This window comes from Argiope bruennichi, chromosome 11 (assembly GCF_947563725.1).
Source record: "Argiope bruennichi chromosome 11, qqArgBrue1.1, whole genome shotgun sequence".
Lineage (NCBI taxonomy): Eukaryota > Metazoa > Arthropoda > Arachnida > Araneae > Araneidae > Argiope > Argiope bruennichi.
In genome coordinates this window covers 73,737,817-73,757,070 of record NC_079161.1, presented here as the reverse complement: position 1 = coordinate 73,757,070, position 19,254 = coordinate 73,737,817, and the positions used below count along the sequence as shown (strand labels likewise).

At 32.1% G+C, this 19,254-nt stretch overlaps 3 protein-coding genes and 1 pseudogene across 3 annotated transcripts; 3 read left to right on the top strand and 1 right to left on the bottom strand.

The window, feature by feature from the left end:
* Positions 1 to 6,691: 6,691 nt before the first annotated feature.
* On the bottom strand, positions 6,692 to 7,414 carry LOC129956682 (gastrula zinc finger protein XlCGF49.1-like). Its single transcript, XM_056068613.1, has one exon. It carries the CDS (start codon positions 7,412 to 7,414, stop codon positions 6,692 to 6,694), a length of 723 nt encoding a protein of 240 aa, XP_055924588.1.
* An 809-nt stretch (positions 7,415 to 8,223) lies between these two features.
* On the top strand, positions 8,224 to 10,983 carry LOC129956681 (uncharacterized protein K02A2.6-like; annotated as a pseudogene).
* A 127-nt stretch (positions 10,984 to 11,110) lies between these two features.
* Positions 11,111 to 12,321, top strand: LOC129956680 (uncharacterized protein K02A2.6-like). The gene is made up of 2 exons (XM_056068612.1): positions 11,111 to 11,908; positions 12,013 to 12,321. Exons 1-2 carry the CDS (start codon positions 11,111 to 11,113, stop codon positions 12,319 to 12,321), a joined length of 1,107 nt encoding a protein of 368 aa, XP_055924587.1.
* A 3,387-nt stretch (positions 12,322 to 15,708) lies between these two features.
* LOC129956679 (uncharacterized) lies at positions 15,709 to 16,491 on the top strand. Its single transcript, XM_056068611.1, has one exon. It carries the CDS (start codon positions 15,709 to 15,711, stop codon positions 16,489 to 16,491), a length of 783 nt encoding a protein of 260 aa, XP_055924586.1.
* Positions 16,492 to 19,254: the final 2,763 nt, after the last annotated feature.

Here is a 19,254-nt window from a genome sequence, read left to right as displayed (position 1 = left end):
AATAGTTAGTTTCATTTTTAATTTTGTTAAAATATTACCTATATTTGTTATCTTACTAAAATATTTTTTTCTATAATCTATAAATATGATATATCATAAATCCATAATACTTTGTTTTATATAAAAAATTATTAGTAATTGTCAATTTAAATTAATTAGTTAAATTGCTTCAGGATATTTCTTTTGAAAGATTTTTAAAAGCATTTTAAAATAATAAGTTATAAGTTAATTTTCCGCTACCATTTTTAGCATATAAATTTGGTTTCTACTAATTTCTGATTTTTTCAAAAATACATTTGCCTTAGCGCAAAATGCATTGAAAAATGATATAACATGAAGGAAATTTTTTTTAAAAAAATTATTTAAGAACCAGTCTTAATCCTTATTTTTCTATCTGAAACAAAAATTTATCTTTAATGATTTAAACATAAGCCACTATTTTTACTTTCTCGTGTACGTAGTATGGAAAAAGTAAAGTAATAATAAAAAAACTCGAAACTTTAACGAATCGCCACGTTTTAGAACTCACTGAGTTCGAAAAACACATTTTTGGGAAATGTCTGCTTGTGACAAAGATAACTAAAAAACGCTTTGAGCTAGACGGATGAAATTTTGTATACGGTCTTTATAACAAATTTGTTGATTTCTATCAAAATGTGACAAAATCCGCTCTGAGGAAGTCTCTCTGGCGGCTGCTAAAATATAATTTAACACCGTAGTTACAAAACGAAGAGAACTAGACAGATAAAATTAGATATACAGACTTATCTATGAAAGTTAGAGGAAAATTCAGCTACTAATTGACTGCCTGTTGGTCTGTACTTCCAGAAACATTTAAATGAGATAATTCAAAAACGCTTAAATATATCAGATTGAGAATGGGATTTTTTAATTACAAATACAATTTTGAGTCAAATTTTTGTTTCAATCGGTTGAGAAAAACATATCTAAAATACAAATTCGAATTTTGGATACTGTTAACGGATGTAAATCGGATCATAATATACCAAATATAATGGCTCTAATCTTATAAATTGAAGTACTGATAATTTAGTTTATAACTCCATGGTCATAAAAGTAAAAATAGTTCATTTTCTACAGACAAAAAAATGCCACTTTAAAAAATTTTAAAGGACTTAACTGAAGAGTAAAAACTTATATATAATATGAAATGATTTGGAACACTAATGTGACACACACACATAAATATTTACATACAATTTTATTTATGAAAATAATATGTTTACATATGATTTCCTAAACAAATGACAGGATTTTTACAATAACATCTTCTGGCAACTTGACAATACAGGAATTTCACCATTTAGATTTATTTTATGTGTAAATTTACAATTATTTGTTATCATTATTTGAACAGCAACTTTTTTTTTTAAATACCAGTATGATAGAAGAATTCAAGACAATGTTTACCATATGACAAGAAAGGATGCATTTGTATGCCAATAGTACAGGTTTGACTTTTGACATACAGATCCATTCTACTTGTCAAAAGGTAAGCAAGATTTTCTTAAATTCTTAAGAACAATTCAATACTTTAATAAGGAAAACAAAAAATTGTTGTAGAATTAGACAGCTCAAATGGTACAGGCCCAATAAATACAGTATAAATTTCTGTGGGTAGCAAACACACACACACACACACACAAAAAACATGCTTTACAAAAATATAAGCAAAGACAATGGTAAAGAAAAAAAAAAAAAAGAAGGGATAAAAACAAGATAATAGTAAAGTTTAAAAGAAGAAAAAAACAATGATAATACAAAAGATTAAAAAAAATGGTCAAGGACAAATCAAAGATTAAAGAAATAGACCAGGACAATCATAAAAAAAAAAAAAAAAGACAAGGATAATAAAATAAAAAAACAAAAACATTCCAGATATTTTTCATTGCTTCTCTACTGTTATCTTTCTCACCTAAGGAGATATGTCAGTAGAAAATTATTGTATTGCAAGAAGGCTCAAATGTTAAAATAAGCAAAATAAACAAAGAATAAATGTATGTGGGTAACAAAAACAAATTTTACAGAAATATGGAAAAGAACAACAGCAAAGATAATATTATATATATATATATTTCAGCCACCAGACAAATTTTCTTTACTATTACCTTACTTACTTAAGAAAACATCTTGTTTACAATAACTACTTCCAAAAAAAAAAAAAAAAAAAAAAAATTCATTAATCAGTAAAGTGATTGAGGATTTATTTCCTTTCACAAATAAAAATAATTGCCTTCACTTATTATCATCATGTGCCCCTTTTTCAGTGATTTTAAATCTGGATGACATGTACTAAAATCACCTAGTAGATAATAGACTTTTGTTTAACTTTTCTCATATTAGATTGAGACCCGAAGAATGTAAACTTAACACGAGTTATTAATATTTCTAGCCGCAAGATAACAAGATTGTCTCATGAAATGTAATGTAATTTAGTAAAGCATCTTTAAAATATTTGTCATTAGTCTTGAGAGGCATTTTCTTATTTAAAAAAAGACCTACCCTTGGCTGCATTTTTTCACTTATAAGTATTTCCTAACATTGAAATAATTTCATGGGCCACTTTTTTTCAGTGATTTTAAATATGACTGACATACATAGTTCTGCATGTACAAAAAGTACCTGTAACTTACTCAATCATTAACCTACAAACTACTCACTGATATTGCTCGAGGCTCTCCAATGACAAAACTTGGAAACAGAAGCATAATAGTGCATGAAGTTTCATACATTGAATGTGCAGATTTATTAAAAAATAATTTATGCTTCATACACTATCTCATAAAATTACATAACTTTTTGATTTTTCAAATACTTGATAAATTCAATTACTTTTTTTAATGTTTTCAGGATTTATATTTTTCTTTACAAACAATTGCAATCTGAGTATGATTTGTAGATAGTGGACTTTTGCTTAACCTTTCATACATTAGATCAAAACCTGAAGAATGCATATTTCTAACCATAAGAAAATGGTTCACGGAATGTGAAGTAATTGGTAAGCTGTCAATAAATTATCTGCAAAATATTAATCGCTAAAGATAACTCGTGGAATGTAAAGTAATTTGGTAAATGTCAAATAATTATAAACTGTCAAATTATCCATAAAATATTACTCATTACAGCCTTGATAGGCAATTTCCAATTAAAAACAACCACCTTTTTTTTGCATAATGAGAGTAGTAAATAAGATCTCATTCTGCTCAATACTTATGACATCAATATCTAAGGATACTCTACATTCCATCTTAACTTCACACAGAGAATTATAATAAAACTTTGAAATTCCTGTATTTTTAAAATAAACTTGATAAAATAAAATATCTAAAATCTCATTAAATAAGGACCATAATCACTGCAATTTTTACATATTATATCTGTAATAAATTCAAACTTATTACATTTGAAGGAGGCATATTAATGAATATTACTTAATAACAGACTATTTAAAGAGATTCATAAATCACAAAACTTTATAAAATGCATTTCCAAAAGTTTTTCTAAAAAAATATCAGAATCGGGTGAAGCTTTACGTTGACATATGCAGTTTTAATAGTTGAACTTAAATCATTTTTAAGAACTGACAAAATCTACCAAAATTATAAGCATAATAACAATAACAAAACATTCAGAAAGGAAGACATAAAAAGCAACTTCAAAACTGAAGACAAAAACTATTTCTTCCTTGACAGTTACACAACAATTTTAATATACAATAGTAAATAAACGCCCATATATTCAGCTGATGAAATTTCTGAATGCAATAACAACCACTTATAACAAATACAAATAAAACAAAGCTTCTAGATACAAGGATAATATAAATGATGCTGCAGGACTTGTTTCCCCAGCTATCCTTACATAATTGTATTAGTTTTTAAGCATTCTAAGTGTACCAATCAATCGTTTTGGCTTTGACCCAAAGTGATCACTATAACATATGAATTTAGATTTGACAATCTATCATTTTATCTGAAAATTTCTTAGTAATGCTTTCATGTTACACTATCAAATACATAATAATTTGGTAACCAGTTGTTATATGCAAACACTTAAACATAAAATGAAACAGGTTTAAAATTTTAAACAATATCATACAATAAATCGAAGTTAAATTTATAGGAAAGCAACAAAACATCTTAACATATAATAAACACAATTAATGTCCCACATATCATAAAATGTATACTTTGAATAATAATTACATGAAAAGATAAGTTTTCTAGATTCCAATTAAATAATATAACACCATTCAATTTTTTTCACATGTAATAATGCGTTTTCATGAACAATAATAGTTCAATTAATCATCATCATAATAACTACAATGGCATGATCACGTGGTAATCGATATTCACATTGTAGTAGAAAGTAAACTTATTAAATGTTAAATGAACAAGATAGCTTGTGAGCATGGATTAATTAAGCATTTCTTTTTCGTGAATGGTATTGTATACCTGAATATACAATAATAACCTTAAAAATCTTATGAAGTAAATTAAAATCTCAAAGAGACAATTTTTATTTCAGATGCATGTCTAATTCATTTAGAAGAATTTTAAATTTTATCTAATCATCTGTATTTAAGAAAAGCTTTTATCTATTCAATAACATCAGATATTAAAAATAAACATTATTAATAAACATATTTCACATTTTTTTTAAAGCAGAGAAAGGAAATTATTTAATATCAAACCAATAAATGAATTACTATTTCATAATTTTGGAAACCAATTATATTGCACAGTCATAAATCTTAATTCCTTACACAAAATAAAATGGAGAGAACAATCAGAAATTTTACTACAAAGGCGAACACTCTGATCCCTAGTCAAAATAATGTAACATTGTTAATAATACAATACTAGATGAAAAGAAATATAAATATTTGATTCTTTCTTAAGATAAACCTTTTTTACATCACTTTTTATAAAAAAAAATACTTTAATCATAAATATAATTAAATAATAAATACAATTAAATAAATTATTAATGTTAAGATAATAACTAGATTTTTTCTATAAAATTGAAAATTTTTCAATTACTTAAAATGTAATATAATTAAATGCTCTCATAAATCAGACAAATTATTGAAACAATGAGTAAAATATCCTAATTATTCAAACAACTAAAGAGCAAAATATTAAATTTCACTTTTCCCATTAAGAATATATATATATATATATTCCTTCCTCTCTCTCTCTCTATATATATATATAGAGAGAGAGAAGGCTTCTAATTAAAAAGAAAAAACATTAATTCATTAATTAACACTCTACAAGTTGCATTTACAAGTTTTGATTATAACGAAAAACGAATAATAAATAATGAATTAATTATATTAAGGGCAAGGATTATTTGCCTTTTACACATTGTTAGGTATTTATTAATTAATGGTAAAGTATTGGCAATTCGATGATGAAAAACTTTCCTAAAAAAAATATTGTTTTCTTTCTGTAAACTTTAAACAGCATAAACAAATGTTTTTTTTCAACTAAGAATTAACTTAGAAGTTTCAACTAAGTTTTAGAACTTCAACTTAGAAGCACACTCATATGGCTGCAATGCTAATTTGGTTTTGGTGAGTTTTGTCTCTTTCATCTTTAATTAATAACTAACCATTACTATATTATATTTTTGTTCTCAACTGTTTCTTTTTAGTCTAAAATGAATATCCTAAAGTTCCCCCACCCCTATCTTCAACAACACTCTGAATTGTAATACTTTAATTTTAAACATTTGGCATATGAAATAATATATAAAATTCCACACATTCCAATCTTTATTCAAAATAAGAACATAAAGCATCATGAGGGAAAAAAAAAAAAAAAAAAGCAGAGAAAAGATATACCTACTTACAATATATGCCTAAATGCTAAAACTAAATAATATTTGTCAAAAGCAAAAATGTTATCACATATGCAATTATTAATGGTTTATCTCATGGTATCATTCAAAAATAATCTCTATACAATAAATATCTCACAAGTGTGTCTATATTAATACAAATTTCAAAAGTTTTTTTTTTCTCTTTCGGTTATTATTAAATGAGAATAAAAATTATGTTTTAATACATACAACAGTTCAACTATTATTATTAAAAATATTCAGGCGACGTTGGATGAATGAAGTTTTTTCTCTCAGAAGCATTATCAATGCTGTAATTTTTATTTGAATCATATTTTATTAAACTTGATAACAAGTTTAGTTTTATTGAGACTGGTAATGGAAGGCTATAGAAAAAAATTAATAGATACAAGAGAGGTAGATCAATTTTATTTCATATAGTTAAATTTACACACACACACACACATATATATATATGTATGTAAATCTAATTATATTAAATAAAATATACTAATATTAAATAAAATATATACATAAAACTCGAGCATTAAATTATTTTGGCATTTTTATTTAACTTGTTTCTTTATATAATAAAAAGAAAGAAAGAAAAATCCTAATTATTCACACACATTCTAAATGCAGAGATACACACAAGGAAAAGCAGTTTCATATTTTAAAAACAAATAAAGTATTAATTAATTAGAAATACATGAAATAAAATCACAATTATTAGCAATAAGAATTACGCATTATTTCAATACTGCCGCAAAATGTATTGTAGACATGGTTTAAAATATTAAGTAATATATCAACCTCAAAAATACTAATTCCCTTCATTGCAGCACTTCGGGTTTTCCTTCTCTGCATTCTTGATGGATTGTCTTCCTTGGCAAGTGCTTCTATGATTCTTTACATCTTCTTCCCTACAGAAACCTTGCTTACATAAAACACACACGAAAGGTTTTAATTCTTTATGATGATTACTATAATGCCTCATTAAATATGCAGGCTTTAGATATTGTTTATAACAAATATCACACATAAACGTATCCAAGTTTCTGTGATGTTTACGATAATGATGTGCTAGCTCATTTTTCATAGCAAATTTTTCATTACATATATTACACAAAAGAGGTTCTCTGGTGTGAATAATCATATGTGTTTTCAAAGCACATTTATGACCAAAACTTCTATTACAAATGTCACAGGTGTGAGGTTTTTCTCCCGTATGAACAATAAAATGACTTTTTAAATGACTTATGTTGGTAAATTCTTTACTGCATACACTACAGCTATAAGGTCTTATATTAGTATGCGTGGCTATATGTGACTGAAGAGTTAGCCTATGTTTAAACGCTGCTGAGCACATATTACATTTATAGATCTTCTCCTGGCTATGGATAAGTTTGTGCCTTTTAAGCTTAGATTTAAATCTAAAAGTTTTACCACATACTCGACATTTTAGACTACCAGTTTCACTTTCCGAACTTTCACTTGGTTCATAGTCTGGATCATCAGAATTTTCGGAAACTGATTCATCATTCATTTTCATCTCTTCTTTGTTTTTAAAATATAAAGAGTGTGAAAGTGTTACTGAAATGTGTTTTGTTTACATAATAGTCATTCATTGCAATAATCATTCATTAGATCAGAAGAATGTGATAATTATCCCCTTTATGATAACTGGAAAAGCCTAAAGCTAAGTGAAGTAAACAAAATACACATACACATAAACAATAAAACACAAATACGGCTTTCATCACTAGCTCCAATGGCACATTTCCGGTTGGGTCACGTTTGGGTTCGAGAATAAAAGAAAAAGTCATAGTTAACAAATTAAGTGAATGTGAAAATCTGCATATAAAATATACAGTTTACATAAAAAATAAAAATAAAACTTTCCTTTATAATATTTTTTAAAACCATATTAGTAATTTTTAATTCAAAATTGTCACATTTGAAAAAAAAAAAAAAAAAAAAATTACGGCCGTATTCACCAACTGTAGTTAAACATCAGCTGATGATTAAACGCTGATCAGCAGTCAAATCGGTATTCACAAGATCAAACTGATTGTCGGTTTCCCCCTGTTTTGCCCCATTTTTTGATTCACGGACTTCTGATGATAAAATTTGATCAACGGTTTTCCAACGGTACATTGGAACTATTGCAGTTGATATCAGATAAGAGGTGAATAATTTGACTGACAGAGTTTCTGATTTGATTTGTTAGATGAATATGATTTTTGTTATGTATCTAACAACAGCCAGATTAGAAAACCTTCCAGGCTGTGTGACGTGCGCGTGTTTTTTTTACCTTTTTGGGTTTCGTAGTTCTTCGTATTGTACATGTTCGGTGTAGTTGTTGTTATGCTCGTTCGTGCCTGTGTATCTTAATGCTAATAAATGTTCTTTGCGTGTATGTAAAACGAATCGTATCGTCTCTCGGTCTACCTGGCATACATGACAAAAGAGTTGGCGACGAGGATGGGATCTTCGAACATTAGTTTTGATTTTTATGATGCATCTGTGGAAGACTGGTCCAGTTATGTGGAACGTTTAGAATCTTACTTCGTTGTTAATGGGATCGAAGATAAAATGAAAGTCCCTGCTATTTTAATCCTTATGGGAGCAACAACGTATAAATTGTTAAAGAATCTGGCCACTCCGAACATTCCTTCTGAATTGACTTATCAAGATATCGTAAAATTACTTTCGGAACATTTGAATCCTAAACCACTGGAGAAGACAGAACGGTTTCGTTTCTACAAGAGGAAGCAATTTGAAGGTGAGTCCATTGCAAATTATTGTGCCGAATTACAAAAACTGTCGATACACTGTAACTTTGAGAACAATTTAAGTACGATGCTTCGTAATAAATTGGTGATGGGTCTCAAAAACGAAAATATACAGAAAAAGCTGTTAGCAGAGGATAAGTTAACATAAGAAAAAGCTAAGAGCAATGGAATCTGCTCAGAGAGATGTGTGTGAAATTCAGAATCAAATGGTATCGATAAAAAAAATTACATAGTTCGCAAGATAAAACTATCAAAAAAGATTTTTCTAAATTTAAGAAATCTAAACCTACAAAGAAGTTTGAGAAGTCTCGGAAATGTTACAGATGCGATAGTACCCAACATTTAGCTCACGAATGTAAGCACAAGAACACTCAGTGTAGGAATTGCTTAAAGAACGGGCATTTGGCAAAAGTCTGCCGCTCAAAACGTAATGAAACAGTTAAACAAATAGAATCTTGATCTGAAACTGTACCAGTTAATAGCGTTAAATCACCACGACATGCAAGGGATAAGATTTTATTAGAAATTTTTGTTGAAGGGAATAAATGTTTATTTGAATTAGATACTGGAGCTGCTATTACTTGTATGAATGTGAATGAATTTAAGAAACTTTGTCCGGATGTAGCCATTAAGCCTACCAAATTATTGCTTAGGAATTTCGATAATTCTATGATAACAGCAGCTGGCCAAGCAGTGGTGCAAATTCAATACAAAGATCAAATTAATACAGAAACTATTTATTTGGTACATGCAAAAGTAAACGCAGTTTTTGGTCGTGAATGGTTGAGAAATTTCCAATTAGACTGGAGCTCAATTAAAGCAGTTCGAGTTGGAAATTGTAATTCTCGAACCAATAAATTAAATATCTGGCTTCAAAAGTATGAGAAATTTTTTTCTCCGGGTATCGGGAAACTGGAAAAGTTTTGTTGCCGTCTTCAAATGAAACCTAATTACAAACCGGTATTTTTTAAACCTCGACCAGTACCATTTGCTTTGAAAGAAAGAATAGGAACTGAACTTAATAGGTTAGTTGCAGAAGACATCATTGAGCCGGTGACATATAGTGATTGGGCTACACCAATTGTTCCTGTTATCAAACAGAATGGGAACCTACGAATCTGTGGTGATTATAAAGTGACTATCAACCCGGGACTAAAAATTGAGCAGTATCCTTTACCCCGTATCGAGGACATTTTTGCTGAACTGTCAGGAGGGGAGTTCTTTACTAAAATCGACTTATCTGAGGCATACCTTCAAATGTTACTTGATGAGCAGGACCGACATCTATTGACGATCAATACTCACAAGGGTTTGTTCCGTTACAAGAGAATGAATTATGGTATAGCCTTAGCTCCGGCAGTGTGGCAGAGGGCCATTGAACAAGTTTTATCAGGCATCGCGGGGGTACACGTATTTTTAGACGATATTACCGTAACGGGGAGAAATGATCAAGAGCATTTTGGAAGGTTAGAATTAGTACTACAGAGACTAGAAGAATATGGCCTCAGAGTAAATAAGCGGAAAAGTGAATTTTTTAAGAAATCTGTGAATTATTGTGGTCATACAATTGATAAATTCGGCCTCCACAAAACACAAGAAAAAAATCGATGCAATTACGAAGGTACCAGTTCCAAAAACTGTATCTGATTTGAAGAGTTTTTTGCGTTTAGTCAATTACTACGGAAAATTTATTCCCAACTTATCTACTCGTGTCGCTCCTTTCAATAATTTACTGCAGAAAGGTACTAAATTTTTGTGGAAAAGCTTTCAAGGAAAAGCAAAATGTGAAAAAGCTTTCAAGGCATTGAAACAAGAAATTGCTTCAGACCGAATTTTATGCCATTATGATCCTAAGTTACCTCTTGTATTACAAACTGATGCATCACCAGTTGGAATAGGAGCAGTTTTAAGTCACATTATGCCAGATAGTTCAGAAAAACCAGCAATGTTTGCATCAAGGTCATTGACTAAAACGGAACGTAATTATTCGCAGATAGACAAGGAAGCATTGAGTATCGTATGGGAAGTAAAGAGATTTTATCAATATTTATTTGGTCGACATTTTGATCTCGTAACAGATCATAAACCCCTAGTATCAATTTTCGCACCTAATCGTAGTTTACCATGTCTATCAGCAACACGAATGGTTCATTATGCACTTTTTCTCCAAGCATTCAGTTATACAATCCAGTATCGAAACACAAAGAATCATGGCAATGCCGATGCACTTTCACGGTTACCACTAGCAGTTGACAAGGACTGTGAGTACTTGACTGAAGCAGACGTGACAAATATTTCGCAAGCCTGTTACAGCAACTGACATAGCTAGAGCTACTAAAACTGATAGGAAATTGTTCGAACTGTATGAAAGTTTAAAATCTGGAACTGAATTACCTGTGCCTTGGAAAGGTAGAGAATCTGAATTTTCATTGCAAAATGGTTGCATAATGTATGGTCATAGAGTATGCATTCCTGAAAAGTACCAGAATCAAGTTTTGGAAGAACTTCATGTTGGACATCCTGGAATTGTCAAAATGAAGGCCATAGCTAGAAGCTACTGCTATTGGCAAGGTATTGATGCCAGTATAGCCAATTTTGTTCAGAACTGTTCAGCTTGTATCGCAACGAGGAACGAACCAGCAAGGATAAATCGACATCCGTGGGAATGGCCAAATGGACCTTGGCAAAGGATACACGTTAACTACGCTGGTCCTTTTATGGGGAAAATGTTTTTTGTAGTCTCTGATGCATATTCGAAGTGGATAGAAGTCATTCCGATGAATAATATTACAGCTAGTCTTACAATTCATCATCTTCGTATTCTTTTTGCTCATTATGGAATTCCCTTAACTTTGGTTAGTGATAACGGCGCAAGTTTTACTAGTTACGAATTTCGACATTTTTTGAAACTGAATAATATTAAACATATAACTTCAGCACCTTACCATCCTGCTACGAACGGACAGGCAGAAAGAATAGTGCAGTTGTTCAAAGCTTCGTTGAAATCGAATAGAGGTGATTATGGAGATCTAAATGTGAAATTACGAAGATTTTTATTACAGTATAGAATAACTCCACATTCCCTCACGGGAGAAACTCCGAGTGCCTTGTTTTTGAAGAGATGTATTCGCACTAGGCTTGATCTTTTTAAACCAAATTTGAGAGACAAAGTTGTTCAGAAACAGAGTTCGAGACTTGACACAAAATCTATCTTGCGTGAGTTTCAGGAAGGGGAGAAAGTAGCCGTAAGAAATTATTCAGCACCTAACAAATGGAAAATTGGAACAATTATAAACCGAGATGGGGAACTTTGAGTTATAGCATACAAGTTGGAAATGAAATTTGGAAGAGACACGTAGATCAAATAAGGAAATGTGGGAAGTCGATTGAATTATCCCAAGCTGCTACTGAAATTCCAATTTACGATAAAGAATTGAATTTTCCAGATGAGCCAGTATCCGATGATGTTGCTGAATCGGAACCGCCTGCACCTGTACCTGAAGTTGTCCTTGAACCTAAGGACGTACCTGTATCTGCCACTCCAAGTGATGATATGCCACCTGGGCCTGTACCAGACGCTTCCGGAAAGCCCAAAACTGATGTGCCACTCCGACGCTCAAACCGAATCAGGAGACCTCCAGAGAGACTCGACCTGTGACTATATTTTGTCGGGGATATCAGATAGGAGGTGAATAATTTGACTGACAGAGTTTCTGATTTGGTTTATTAGATGAATATGATTTTATTTCGAAGTACAGATTTCCCAGTAATTCTGCTGAATGCATTTAACTTTGAGAAGGAGAAATTAAGCTCCAATATTTTACGAAACAGTGCTGTAACTACTGAAGAAAAATTGTGTATTGTCGTACGTTTTTTTTTTTTTTTTTTTTTCCTCTTGTGCTTCAGGAAGTCATCAACAAATAATTGGTGATTTTAACTCTTTAACATCCAAGCACTTTTCAAGTGGCACTCCCTTTAACATTCAGACTTTCTCAGCGTGTCTCAGGAAGACATGGACTCTTCCTAGCTGAGGGACAGTTAACCCCCGCTACTCTGAAGTAATAAAACTGTCTTCGCTCTACCTTGAATAATTGCCTTGCGGTTTTCGACAACGAGATTCATTTTCCATCAGCTTAAAAGTTTTACTCTAATGTATATATATTTTTTAGTGTGAAGTGTTCCGCTCATCATCTTTGTGGGGTATTTTTTTTTTACAAAAAATTTGAAATTTATTCTATAATTTATAAAATAGTTTTTTTTTTTTGTAAGTTTCATGTTAGGCTTCCAAACCATTTAAATAAAAACTGGCTTTACTAGCAATTTCAAAAACATCTTTATGTTTCATTTAATTCTCAATAGGCTTTTACATTTTTTTGTTGCCAAAATTAAATAAAAATTTTTTACATAGTTTTACATTAAAATTTTTTACATAGTAATGTAAAGCATACATTATACATATATCAATGCAATTAGTACATTTTTTTTACATAGTATAGATGTCAATGCTTTTCAGTGATAAACAAGATAATGTTTTAAATCTTCATTTAATACCGAAATAAATATAATCGTTGAATAAAAAAAATTGTTATTACTCTTTTTGAAAGATGTTTCGAAAATAATATGTTCTTTCAACACTCAGCTAAGATTTTTCTTTATTGTCTTTAGCATTTTTTTTTTAGCATAAACGATTATCTTTATTGAATTTTTAAATATAAAATATTATTTTGCATTTTCGATAGTGAAACTAAGAGAAGAGTTTTAGAACTTTAATTAAATTTTTAAAGAAGTTTTCACATTTTTTCCCCCCAAAACCTTACGCATTCTTGCTTTTACATTAAATAATCGAAAAAGAATGTAGGGTAAAAATAAATTCCAAAAATATTTTTATTTTGCCACTCATTTTTACTAATCTTTTAAAATATAACTATTAAATTTTTTTTCTAACCAAGGGAATATATTACATCAAACGTTATATATCTCATCTATCGAATTGTTTCGATAGATGAGATAACATATTTTTAAAACTTCATTTAATACTGTAATACAAAAATTTATGAAATAAAATTCGGGGGAAAAATTACTCAGCGAAATATATTTCGAAAATACATTCCTTCAGTTTTCAGCCTGAACATTTTACTAAAGCATTACATTCTTCATGAACTAAATATGAAGATTTAACACATTTAAAATTACATTAATCATAAATATTACTTTTTTAGTATGAACTGTCATGTTGAATTTTTCAAGCTGAATTTCTGATTTTAAAATGTTATGTGAAGTTTTCTATAGTATTGTTAAGACAAGATAAATTTTTGAACGAAAGCTTCATATTAAATATCCACAAATTTACACACGAATGGAATCATTTGCAAATTTTTGATAATATGTACATTATATAACATTTTTGACTCCTCATCTCTATCTCTCTCGTTCATCTGACCCTCGTTAGTTTCATCTGCTTCTTTGCTTAGAATAAACGAGAGATCAGCTAAAGTATCATTTTTTGGCCAACCATCATCTTCGCTGATAGATCACTGTCACTTTCATCAGAATCAAGTAAAATTGCTTTAATTTCTTCTTCAGTGTGTTCACGATTTCTTTTACTCATAATGAAGAAATAATAAGCGTTTCAATAGAAAAATTACACTGATAATCCAAACACCCGATTCACAGTACATAAAATAAAGAATAGAAATTCACAACTGAAGAGAAATTTTCAGAATGGCATTCTAAAAAGGAACTCAGTACTTATAAAACATCTCACTCTTTGAAGAGGGCGATAAAGAATACTCCCAATCTTTTTTTTAAATTCTATTTTAAAAGAGGTAGTTTGTACACGGCCTCAGAATTTACGACGGTCCTTTGATGAAAGAATAAGATGCTTGGAGTGTAAAACGACTTTCTTCCATAGTAACAAGTGTCGTTACCCATTTTGTGAGAAAACTGCGATGTGAATAGGCCGCATTGACAATACAATGGTTTTTCTTTATATCATTACAATAGTCTTACTACTGAAAAGGGCTTCTGATGCTTGTCCGAAAAATAAACAACGTGTCGGTATCCTTATATATCATTCATCGTTACCAGAGAACTTCAGTGGAAAATTTCTTTTATAAATGGCCATAAAATCTTTCCAATTTTGAGCTAACACCACGTGAAAATAGAAACTAAAACCCTTTCAAAATACAAAATATACGCCAAGAACCTATTTAGTGAATTCCTCCTCAACCCCTACCGCCCTAAGGCACAGGGGAAACTACTGTGAAAAAGCCGCGATTGTCGAAGACAACGAGGACCTCCTGAAGTGGTCAGTAGAGTAGCCGCTTTTAATACCCATCTCCCCTAAAACGGCTAGCAGCCGCCCCAAACCGACCCACGTGGATGTTATAGGGTAAATTCTCAAACCGCCCCGCTGAAATCGAGAGGGTTAATCAAACTAGCCAGTCATCATGTTGCCGGGCTATAAATGAAGTATCTAGATGTATAACTGAAATGAGGCCAAGATTTATTTACCTACCAAATAATGAATCTGAGCGACTTGAGGTATGTTTACATTAATCTCTTTTATATCCTTCATATGGGAATCCCTTTTTATTATTATTATATCCGACTCGATTTTTGATTATTATTTTCTAGAATTAAAACTAGAATCTGTCATTTGTATAATTCCTTGAACATTTTAATATTATTTTTATAATGTAGCGATCGTTCTAATTCTCTCAGAGAAAGCGCGCCTAAGTTTGATATGCGTTTCATCTCCATTAATCATAAAATGGCCTTGAATGCACAGTATGACCCAGTTTCCCGCCTCTCGGGGAGCGGAGAGAAACATAATCAGAGTAGCTCCGAGGGACAGAGCGTGCGATGTTGTTGTGTGTCTAATAAAGATACATTTTTGATATAACCGAAGAGTGATTGCTTCCAAACCCTTACATGGAGTCAGATCATGACAAATAACATTATGGATTAATCAATCCTCCTCAGTGGTGACCACGGACTTTCAATTTAAATCTATTTCGTTGAGAATTTAAATTTCCTTATCAACATGGCTACAGCTGAAACAGCGGCGGTAGTAATCCCGCCTTTCATAAAGCCGGATCCTGCACTTTGGTTTCATATGCTCGACTCTACTTTCGAATTGGCTTCTCCGAAAGCCATTACTGAAAGCAAGACGAAATACAATTACGTCGTGGCTCAGTTACCTCCTGAAATTGCCACTGTTGTGCGGGATGTAATAATTCAACCGGATTCCACGGATCCATATTCGGATCTCAAAACGAAAGTCATCGAGCGCTGTTCCGAATCAAGGACGCAGGAAATTCGACGACTTTTGACTGGTGAAAGCTTAGGTGATCGGAAGCCCAGTGAATTGCTTCGTATCATGAAAAGGAGAGCCGAAAGCCATAACATCGATGATTCCTTGCTGTTTGAACTGTCCAATCAAGCAATGCCAGTACCTGTGCAAACTATTTTGGCTTCCATTTCACCGATTTCTTCGGACAAGGCAGCAGACGTAGCTGATAGAATTCTGGACATCAATTCCACCTCAATTAACACTATTTCTTCCGGAAGTGAACGCAACTCTTCACCTGTGAAGGAGCTTAAATCGGACATGGATTTGCTTCGAAACGAAATCAAGGAATTGCGCAAGGAAGTGGCTGATCTCCGACGTTCTCGTCGTCGATTTCGGTCTCCTAGCCGTACTCGTCGTGCTCGCTCAAAATCAGGGGGAAATAGATACTGCTGGTATGACTTTCGATTCCACGAGAAAGCTACAAGGTGCATTCCGCCTTGCTCGTTTAAGGGAAACCCTGTTCAGGAAGAGTAGCGGCGGCGGACTCTTCCTCTGGATGTACTTCTCGTCGTCTCTTTCTACGTGAACATAACACAGGTATTTCCTTTTTGATTGATTCCGGCAGTGACGCCAGTTTAATTGTTGCTTCTAAAAGAGACAGACAAATGCCTGTTATGCAAACCTTTCGTGCCGCAAATGGTACTGCAATAAATGTTTATGGCAGAAAGTCTATAACTGTAAATTTTGGTTTACGTAGAAATTTCCCATATTCATTTTATATTTGTAATGTTTCTTGTGCTATTATTGGTGCCGATTTTTTGTACCATTTTAATTTATCACCAGATTTAAGAAATAAACGTTTAATTGATAATGTTACTAATTTAAAAGTGCATGCTAAACTAGGTCCATGTTCAATTTTTTCTGTAAAATCTGTATTTGTAAATAATGTTTACGGTAAATTGTTAATGAAATATCCTGCAATTACTAAATTGCCAGACCCTAATCAGCCTGTTAAGCATAATACTGTGCATTATATCAACACCAAAGGTCCTCTTTTCTCAGCTAAACCTAGAAGGTTAGCTCCAGACAGGCTAAAAATAGCCAAAGCTGAATTTCAGCGCATGATCCATCTCGGTCATATGAGACCTACTAAAAGTGCATATTCTTCTCCTTTGCACATGGTGCCTAAAAACGGGTCTGTTGAATGGCGACCTGTTGGTGACTATCGTGCACTTAATGCACAAACCATCAAAGACAAATATCCTATTCCTTGTATTGCTGATTTTACATCTGAATTGCATGGTAAACAAATATTCAGTCATATCGATCTCGTCAAAGCATACCATCAAATTCCTATCAACCCTGATGATGTGCATAAAACTGCAATATGCACTCCATTTGGTCTTTTTGACAGCTTGCGAATGCAGTTTGGTCTTTGTAATGCCTCATCAACCTTCCAGCGATTTATTGACGAGGTCACTAGGGACTTACCATTTGTTTACGCTTTTGTTGATGACCTATTGGTTGCTTCTAAAAATGCAAATGAACACTTACAACATTTAGATATCTTATTTAAAAAAATAAATGAATATGGTTTGTGTATAAATGTTGAAAAATGTCAATTTGGACAGTCCACAATTGAATTTCTGGGATTCAAGTTATCAGGGGAAGGAATTGAACCTTTGTCTGATCGTGTAAAATGTATCCTAGAATTTCCCCAACCCACAACCTTGACTCAAATGCGCCGTTATTTAGGATCGCCGTTGCATTCCTAAAGCTGCTGATATTCTAGAACCCATTGTAAAATTTCTTGAAGGGCACAAAAACAAAAAGAAGCACCCTCGTTCCAAAGCTCCCAATTTCACTGAACAATTACAATGGAACGATGCAGCAACAATTTCCTTCAATGCTTCTAAAGAAGCAATTGCTAAAGCAACGCTTTTGAGGCATCCCATACCTGGTGCTCAATTAAGCTTGTGGGTAGATGCTTCGAACGCAGCTGTTGGCGGCTCCTTAATTCAACTGTCGAATAATCAGTGGGAGCCAATAGCATTTTATTCTTCAAAATTGAGTAAATCTCAAAAGAATTGGTCTACTTATGACCGTGAACTATTTGCTATTTATTCCTCTGTCAAAAAATTCCGACATATGCTTGAAGGTAGAACTTTTGTCATTTACACTGACCAGAAACCTTTAACATATGCCTTCCACCAAAATACTGTAAAATGTAGTCCTCGCCAATTACGCCATTTGGATTTCATATCCCAATTTTCTACTGATATTAGATACACAAAAGGCTCTGAAAATACTGTTGCTGATGCACTATCACGAATTGAAATAGATGAAATATCCCCTACTGTAATTGGTTTTAGGGAATTCGCTTCTGCTCAATCAACTGATGAGGAACTACAACAACTTTTAAAGTCCAATAATTCATCCTTAAGAATTGAGGAACAGTATTTACCTCTTGAGGATGTTCATCTGTACTGTGATGTATCTCAAAAACCTTTTGTTCCTAAAAACATGCGGCAACTAATTTTTAAAACACTCCATTTTTTCTCTCACCCAGGAATTGCAGCCTCAATAGAATTAATCGCTAAGCGATTCGTATGGCCTGGCATGCGCAAAGATATAAAATCTATGGTTCGCAGCTGTGTTAAATGCCAACGAGCTAAAGTGACGCGGCATACAAAATCTTCCATTGGCACATTTGCCCTACCAGATGCCCGCTTTTCACACATACATATAGACTTTATAGGTCCTCTCCCTTCTTCCGAAGGCAATCAATATTGCATGACCATCATTGATAGATTTACTAGATGGCCTGAAGTAATCCCAACGCCTGATATGACAGCGGAAACAACGGCTCGTGCCTTGGTGAATAGTTGGATTTCCAGATTTGGATGCCCAGTCACAATTACAACTGACCAAGATACAAATTTCCAATCGAATCTGTTCAGAGAACTCACTCGCATGTTGGGCTGCAACAGAATTCGCAGCGCTTCCTATCATCCTCAGGCGAACGGGATAATTGAAAGACTTCATAGGCATCTTAAAAGTGCTCTTAAGGCACATAACAATAGGAAATGGACTGAAATACTTCCAATAGTATTGTTAGGTTTGCGCTCAGCTCTTAAGGTAGATATTAAAGCTACATGCGCACAACTTGTTTATGGCACTACCTTATGATTACCTTCTGATCTTGTGACAAGCGTTTCTATAAATCAAACCATGAACACCACTTATGTGACTAATTTAATAAACACAATGAGGTCTTTGAATCCTGTTTCCACTGCC

Excerpts from the sequence above, each read along its gene's own strand:
- LOC129956682 (XM_056068613.1), bottom strand. The coding sequence starts at position 7,414 with ATGAATGATGAATCAGTTTCCGAAAATTCTGATGATCCAGACTATGAA.
- LOC129956680 (XM_056068612.1), top strand. The coding sequence starts at position 11,111 with ATGTATGGTCATAGAGTATGCATTCCTGAAAAGTACCAGAATCAAGTT. Across the intron at positions 11,909-12,012 it reads AGGAAGGGGAGAAAGTAGCC|AGACACGTAGATCAAATAAG; the intron begins GTAAGAAATTAT and ends GAAATTTGGAAG.
- LOC129956679 (XM_056068611.1), top strand. The coding sequence starts at position 15,709 with ATGGCTACAGCTGAAACAGCGGCGGTAGTAATCCCGCCTTTCATAAAG.